Genomic DNA, 8,206 nt, shown 5'->3' with positions numbered 1-8,206 from the left:
TTCGTACTTGCTCAAACTCCTTAGAAAGCAAGAATCCAAAGTTAACGTCGTGAGTTTGGTGGTAGACCGGGGAAGTCAGATCATCCAGGAACCGATGAAAACCGTGAAAGAACATCCACAACTCTGGTAGCTGCAATGTGCTAGTTTCAGCCCTAGCATAAATGGTGTTGCTCAAGAACTTAGCAGTGATGCGAAGGACTGGGTTTCGGATGCCTGGCTCTGCAGGAGACATAGTTCTGAGCTCCAATCAGTTTCTAAACATTGGTTCTGTTGTCAAGCTTATCCATCTTGCATTGCATGTTTCGAGGGAAGCCAAAGATGTCACAAAGGTCGAACATGCTGATGGTGTAATGTTTCTTGAGCAAGAAGAAGCATATCGAACAATTCTCCGCCGATGTCAGGACTGTCAGACAAATCCACCTTCACGGTGGCCAGAAACTCACGCGCAAACCGCTCATGTAAGTCCCATGCTTTCTCAGCAAAAGAACCAAACTCAATGTTCCTCACAAACTCATCAAAATCCGCTAGCATGGCCATCCTCCCAAAAAGCTCTCGATCAGCAAACCGAGTCTGCTCCATCTTACATTGATCCAACATCTTTAACCACTTAGCATCCTCAGTATTCCAAACTCTGGTTTTTGGCTCGTCAGTTAGAGAAATCGCAGGCTCTTTACCACTGCAGCGTCGTTTAGGCATTATCTGCAAAGAGTGAGAAATTCAATATCTGAGAGGTTGGAATTGAGGAAGTAAAGGTGCATTCGTAAAGGAGGTAATTTCACCAACTTCATCCCATAGTGATTCCAGCTAAAACAAATCTCCCTAACCGAAAATTCTCCTAATCATTTAACACATGTTACAACCCTTAATTGAAATTCAAGCTACATCAGCCAAAATTTAGGTCCGAAACATGCTTATGATCATTCACCCCATCGATTCGCAGTCCAATTTTGGAAAAAGTTAAAAGAATTGTGAGGACCAAAGTTGAACCTGGAGATCGCCGAAAATCGAATGTAAGAATGGGAAATTGAAGGACTTACCTTACTCGATCGCGGCTCTAACTATGGGGGTTTGAAACAAAGTGAAAATTCGAGTGGATTAAACCCAAACCTCAATCGAAACAATGAAAAATCAAAAGAGAGAGGGCAATTTGAAGTCGGGGTCGGCGAGAGGGAAGAGAGGAAGGAAGAAAACGAAATTAGCTTGAAAAACTGGAATTGGGCGCGAAACCGGGTTAACGGTTCAATTTAAGTCCAATAACCAGAGTAAACCGATTTCCTTCCCCTTCTCTTTTTCCCTTAAATTTACTTACCTGGAACGAGGATCGGCTGATCCGAAAACAGATTGACCGATCCTGAAATGGCTGAGAAACATTCTTTAAAAGAATTTGCATCCTCTGCATTTTGAACTTGTCCCATAAAGACTCAATACCAGCATGACCGGTGAGTAGCTCTTATAAGAAAACAAAACAAAAGAAAAATCCTAAAGAAAATAATAAAAAGATAGGGGAAAACAGAGCTAACCCCATTGGGTTGCCTCCCATTAGCGCTTGTTTAAAGTCGCAAGCCTTACGGTTCTTGCTGCTTAAGCAGCTTGGGGTTCCAGCAGATGAATTGTAGAATCCCCAGTTGGATCATGATCAGCAAGATATGGCTTTAGGCGTTGACCGTTAATTGTAAAATCCTTCCCTTCTTTGTTCCAAAGAACGACGGCACCATAGGGCATAACTTCCTTGATGCGGAAAGGTCCAGACCAGCGAGAACGTAGTTTGCCAGGAAAAATCTTCAATCATGAGTTGAAGAGTAGAACCAAGTCATGAGCAACAAAATTCTTAGGAATTTTTTTTTTGTCAAGCATTGTTTTATTACGTTCCTTGTAGATTTTTGTGATCTCATATGCGTTTATGCGGATCTCATCAAGTTCATTCAGCTGAATCAGACATCATTCGGCCGCGGTCTTAATATTGAAGTTCATCTGCTTCGTCACCCAAAGTGAATTGTACTCAAACTCGACATGTAGATGGTATGACTTCCCATAGATCAACTTCAATGGTGTGGTTCCGATAGGTGTCTTATAAGCGGTCCGGTAGGCCCACAACACATTATCGATTTTCGCAGACCAATCCTTCCTTGTTGAATTTACTGTCTTCTCCAAGATGTTTTTAATTTCACGGTTAGAGATCTCAACCTGCCCACTAGTTTGAGGATGGTATGGTGCGGCGACCTTGTGTGTTACTCCATGCTTCTTCAGAAGATTCACGAAGAGTTTGTTGATAAAGTGAGTTCCCCTATCGCTTATTACCACTTGAGGAACACCGAACCGTGGAAAAATTATATGCTTGAACGTCTTGAGAACCACCTTCGAATCATTGGTGGGGCTTGCCAATGCTTCGACCCATTTGGAGACGTAGTCTACTGCCACAAGTATGTAGAGGTTGCCATAAGAATGTGGAAAAGGTCCCATGAAGTCGATTCCCCAACAGTCAAATACCTCAATTTTCAAGATGAAATTCGGTGGCATCTCGTTCCTCTTACTTATGTTCCCTCTTCGCTGATTATGTTCCGTCTTCGCTGATAAGCATCACATCAGGAGACAAAATCATGTGCATCACGGAACAGAGTAGGCCACCATACGCCGGCGTGAAGTACTTTGGTTGCAGTTTTGAATGTAGTGAAATGGTCTGCGTAATTGGATCCATAAAAGTGAAAAAGAATTCCCGGAACTTCTGATTCTGGAACATATCTTCTGTAAAGGCCATCGGCGCAGTGCTTGTAAAGGTAAGGTTCATCCCAAAAATAGCGGTGCACATCCTGCAAAAACTTTTTCTTTGCATATCCAGTAAAGTTTGGAGGTTCCTCTGCAGCACACAAATAATTTGCGATGTCAGCATACCATGGGGAGTCATCACCAATTTGTTGAAGAACCTTAGCATCGGCTTTGTCGTTGTAGCAGTCCTTAAACGCTAAGACTACATACACATTCTCCTCAGGAAGTCGGTCATCGATGGGGATCTATTCATCGACCCTTAGACTAGAAAGGTGATCTGCCACTCTATTTTCTACTCCTATCTTGTCCCTTATTTCCAGGTTGAATTCTTTCAGGAGTAGGATCCACCGTAATAACTTCAGTTCGTTGTGGCATATTTGACATGTGCCCCATAGAGTGTCTTGCTGGCGTAATAAATGACATGAAGCTTTCCATCCTTTCGCTGACCTAAAACAGCTCCTACTGCAAATTCACTTACGTTGCACATAACCTCAAAAGGTAGACTCCAGTAAGGTGGTTGAACTATTGGAGCGGAGACTAGTGCTTGCTTGAGTGTAAGGGAAGCTGCTGAACATTCTACATCGAACACGAATGAGTTATCTTTGCACAGCAGCTAGGTTAGGGGTCGAGCGATCTTGGAGAAATCCTTGATGAACCGCCGATAAAACCCAGCATGGCCGAGGAAGCTTCGAGTATCTTTCATCGTCTTAGGAGGCTGCCGACTGGATATCACCTTAATTTTTGCCTTGTCAACTTCTATCCCCTTCTCAGAAATTTGATGACCAAGAACAATTCCATTGGTGACCATAAAGTGGCATTTTTCCCAATTCAAAACAAGGTGTTTGTCCACACAACGTTGAAGAACCTTGCACAAATTATAAAAACACAAGGAGAAAGATGAACCATAGACCGAGAATTCATCCATAAATACCTCCATGATATCCTCTATCAAGTCAGAAAAGATGGACAACATGCAACGCTGGAAGGTGGCTGGGGCATTGCATAGCCCAAAAGGCATTCGCCAATAAGCGAATGTGCCGTAGGGACATGTGAATGTTGTCTTCTCCTGATCATCCGGATGGATCATAATTTGAAAGAAGCCAGAGTAACCATTTAGAAAGCAGTAGTAAGGGTGATTTGGCTGGGCCCTCAAGCATTTGGTCGATGAACGGAAGGGCAATATGATCCGTCTTGGTGGCTGCATTGAGCTTACAGTAGTTGATGCACATTCGATGTCCTGTTACTGTTCTTGTAGGGATCATCTCATTTTTTTCGTTTGCAACTACTGTCACCCCTCCTTTCTTTGATACCACATGGACCAGACTCACCCAGGTACTGTCGGAGATTGGGAAGATAACTCAAGCGCCTAAAAGTTTGAGGATCTCCTTTTTCACCACCTCCTTTAAGTTTGGATTCAGCCTTCGTTGATGTTCTATAGAATATTTGGAAGGATCTTCAAGGTGAATGCGGTGAGAGCATAACAGCGGTGAAATACCTGAAATGTCGTCTAAGAAATAGCCCGAGGCCTTCCTGTATTTTCTCAACTCGCAAAGCAAGAGTGCAAAGTCAATATTATTCAAGTTAGAATTAATAACTACCAGATATGTGGAATTTGGTCTTAGATAAGCGTACCTGAGTCCTTCTGGAAGTGGTTTCAAGTCCAATTTTGGAGCTTTGATTTTGCTCCAGTCCTCCCGGTGTTCTTTGGTCTCAGAGCAGGATTTAGGATTTACTATTCCAAAAACAGGAACGATCGTTCCACTGCGTTTATTAGCGACTTCCGCAGAAAGGGGCGGATTGGTCAGTCCGATTTTGGGATCAGTCAGTCCAGTTTGTAAATTGACAAAAAGGACTTCGCATTCTAAGTTTGCTGCAGCATCGAGTGTTTCTACCATCTTCACAGTCTCTTCAGACAAGTATCCTAGCTCTGGTTCCTCCTTTGTCAAGGGTACGACCAGGTGATCATTCGAGCATACTTCTTCACAGATCTCATCCACTATTTCTTCTATCGTGTCATTCCAGAAGGTTTGGCCATCGATGGTGGGTTTCTTAGCTACTCTCTCCAGATTGAATCTCAAGACCAAATCATCCATGTGCAAATCAATATTGCCCTCTCGGACGTTTATCATTGCACCCCCAGTGGCCAGGAAAGGTCTTCCAAGCAGAATGGGTTCTTGAGATTCTTTGTCGAGTTTCAAAACAATTAAATCAGTAGGTATGTAGCAGTTCCCAATTTGCACTGGTAGGTTCTCCAATAATCCTTCTGGATGTCGGGTAGAGCAATCAGCTAGGACTAAAGTGACTTGGGTCGGTTTGAAGGCGTATAGTCCAAGTCGTGTTGCAACGCTAAGTGGCATTAGGCTTACGCTTGCCCCTAAGTCACAAAGGCAATTATTGAACTTGAGATCTCCTATTGTGCAAGGTAGCGTAAATGGTCCTAGATCTCCACATTTTTCTGGCATTCGATTTTGAAGCATTGAACTACATTCGTGTGTGAGATACATAACTCCTTTCTCCAAAATGAGCCTATCGGTGAGGATCTCCTTCATATATTTCTCAAGAGATGGAACCATCCGTACTGCCTCGATGAAAGGGAGTCTGACCTGAAGCTCTCCTACCACTGATTTCAGCTTTTCGTATTCTCGCTCTTGTATCTTGGATTTACGACATGTAGGGAAAGGAAGTTTGGGTCCATATGGTTGGGGTTTGCAGGGTTGCTCTTCTTTAGCAGTTTTTGTACCAGGGATTTCCACGTTGTTTGTAGCTTTGTTGGTCACCTTATCGGGGTCGCTGTCCTGTTCTAGTATCGAGTATTGGCTAGTCTTGTTATTGGATCGGTCAGTCTTTGTTATCTGTTGAGGATCTTTCAGTTCCTTGCCGCTTCGAAGGGTAATAGCATTCAAGAATTATTTTGGGTTAGCCTCGTTCTTGCCTGGAAGTGTCCCTGGAGGTGCCTTAATCCTCGCTGCAGACTGTGCCACTTTGTTCTCTAAGACTCGCATGCGTCTCTATTTTCCCATTCAGCTCTAAATACATGTTATAGATCTTGACATTCACCTCAGTGGCACTTTTCTTCTGATTTTCCATTAGTGCATGCATCATCAGTTCCAATTTGCTTTCTTGCGGGGCTGCGGGCTGTGGTGGAGGTTCCTGATAAGCTTGTGAGATGTTGTTGACTTGAGGCTTTTGCTGGAAATTTGATCCTCCATAACCTTTTCCTTTGTTCTGAAATCCTTGTGCAAAGATGCTTTGTTGAGGTTGCGGCGGATAGACATGTTCTTAAGGATTCTCAACATTGTTGCTTCTGTAGGACAGGTTCGGATGATTCCTAAAATTCTGGTTGAAATCTCGATTTTGAAAGTTTCCTTGCCCTCCTATGTAGTTCATCTCCTCCGTCCCCTCAAGGCATGCCTCAGATCCGAATTCTGTTTATGTCTGGGGCTGTTCCTCACACATGTTGATGTTTTGGTGATCTCTCTTCAGAAGGAGATTCAATTTAGCGGTGAGGTCTTTAATAGCATTTGTCTCGACAACATTGACTCGCATTGTACGATTGTAACCCGTACCATGATTGCTATTTCTTGCTGCAAGGTTCCTATCAAGAGGTTGGCTTCATTTAGCGGTGTTAGTGGAGAAATCCCCTTTGCTGGTTGTGTCTAATGCCATCTGGTACTTCTGTTCGATAGCCCCATAAAAGATGTTCATAAGATTCGCTTGGGTGTAACCGTGGTGAGGACAGTCTCTGAAATATTCCTTGAACCTCTCCCATGCTTCACAAAAAGTCTCCATACCTCCTTGAGAGAATGTAGTGATTTTGCTTCGCAGCTTGGCTGAACGAGATTTAGTGTAGAAGTGATTCAGAAAAGCTGCTCTACATTGTGCCCAAGTGGTGAGTGATCCAGGATCTAGAAGGTTTAGCCATCTCAGCGCCTTTTCTCCTAAGGAAAATTGGAACAGTGTCAGCATGAGGTAATTGTAGGGGACACCATTGGACCTTGTTGTACTGGTCAATCTTTCGAAGGCTTCTATGTGATCCAAAGGACTCTCCGAAGGTAGTCCGTTGAACACACGATTTTGGACCAGGTTGATTAGACTTTGTTTAATCTCATAGTCTTGCCTCGCAGGAGCCGGTGGTTGAATCGCAGATCGATTCGCAAAAAGCCTGTTGTGAGCATCTTCGTCCCTCAAAGTAGTTTGACGTGCTGGTGGATTTGGTTCAGCTTCGTCTCGCTCTTGTGGGAGTTGTCTTTGTTGAGGCTGATTAACAACCCCTTGGGTGTTGGGTTGACGAGTCTCCGTTTTATTTCCCTGGGACATAGCGTCGGATTGGGCTTTTGCTTTTCGGTTCTCTCGTTCAAACTGTGCTAAATCCTTGTTTCGTAGATTACGTAAATCAGTTGGCTTGTGGCTTTTTGTTTGCATGCACCTGAAACAAAAGAGAAAGAACACAAGAACAAATCAGCAAATTAATGTAAAATAAACCTTAGACTAAATTAAATTCTAAAATTTCAAGGCAACGTTTGGTCCCGACGTCAAATTGATCAAAAATCAATTAAAATACAAGTGACATTTTTCCATTTGTCTGTAAAGCTTTAATCCTCATGTGATATACTAATAGAGAACTTCGAACACGTACGTACAAATGTATTACTACTATTACGTCATTTAGATGTCACTCCTTATCTTGTTTATGATTTAATCTCCACTTTTAGTTTAAACTTTTGAAAGTAATTAACAAGAAGTCGCAAATGCACATTTTATAATCGTGGCATGCATGGCTGATAAATAATATTCATTAATAAGCGGATTATTAAAACAATTTTTCACAGTTTTATATATAGAAAAATATCCTTAAATAGTATTAAAACAAATTTTATAGACAAATATAACACATACTTCATAAATTTCCAAAATAGTATTATTTAACACATTACAATATTTTAAATTAAATGTTATATTTTTTTTTAGGTTTAGGTTCTTAATTTCATATTTAGGGTATAGTTTTGAGAGAAAATGTTTAGTATTTTGAATTTAAGATTTAAATTTGAAAAATTAATTTTAAAATATAATATTATTTTTAAAATTTTAGAGATGTTGTACTAAATTTAGAAAAAAAAACTTATTTTGGTGCTATTTTTAAGAATTTCTTTTTTACATATAAGTCACTGATCAATATCTTGAATATTGGCAAAAATATACTTTATATATATATATTTTTTTTTATGTGTTCTTAAAATGAAGAATCTAACTGTGTATATCCTTTTTTTGTCAAATGTTTTTTTTACCAAGAAATCTAATGATGGAGTGAGGAAATAAATTATTAGAAAAAGGATGTGTAAAATGATTACGAGCATATCAATTATCAAGTAGTGCTCACATGAGCGACAACCCAATGTGACCACGTGAAGCACCTTTACCCCATTTTTTGAGCCAACTCACCGGT

The 8,206-nt window shown here is 41.3% G+C and overlaps 1 protein-coding gene and 1 non-coding gene across 2 annotated transcripts; one reads left to right on the top strand and one right to left on the bottom strand.

Annotated features, from left to right (window-relative positions):
• Positions 1-1,581: 1,581 nt before the first annotated feature.
• Positions 1,582-5,850, bottom strand: LOC147934638 (uncharacterized). The gene is made up of 9 exons (XM_087472714.1): positions 5,737-5,850; positions 4,396-5,636; positions 4,158-4,293; positions 3,695-3,829; positions 3,487-3,628; positions 3,242-3,339; positions 2,609-3,008; positions 1,984-2,567; positions 1,582-1,779 (listed from the first exon to the last, which is right to left on the bottom strand). Exons 1-9 carry the CDS (start codon positions 5,848-5,850, stop codon positions 1,582-1,584), a joined length of 3,048 nt encoding a protein of 1,015 aa, XP_087328840.1.
• A 635-nt stretch (positions 5,851-6,485) lies between these two features.
• LOC147934637 (small nucleolar RNA R71) lies at positions 6,486-6,591 on the top strand. Its single transcript, XR_015573431.1, has one exon. It is a non-coding gene; the product is annotated as a small nucleolar RNA R71 (small nucleolar RNA).
• The last annotated feature ends 1,615 nt before the right edge of the window (positions 6,592-8,206 follow it).

The sequence above is a fragment of the Camelina sativa genome, chromosome 11, assembly GCF_030686135.1.
Source record: "Camelina sativa cultivar CO46 ecotype springtype chromosome 11, ASM3068613v1".
Taxonomy (NCBI): domain Eukaryota; kingdom Viridiplantae; phylum Streptophyta; class Magnoliopsida; order Brassicales; family Brassicaceae; genus Camelina; species Camelina sativa.
The sequence above is the reverse complement of the archived record's forward strand: the minus strand, read 5'-3'. Positions and strand labels throughout refer to the sequence as shown.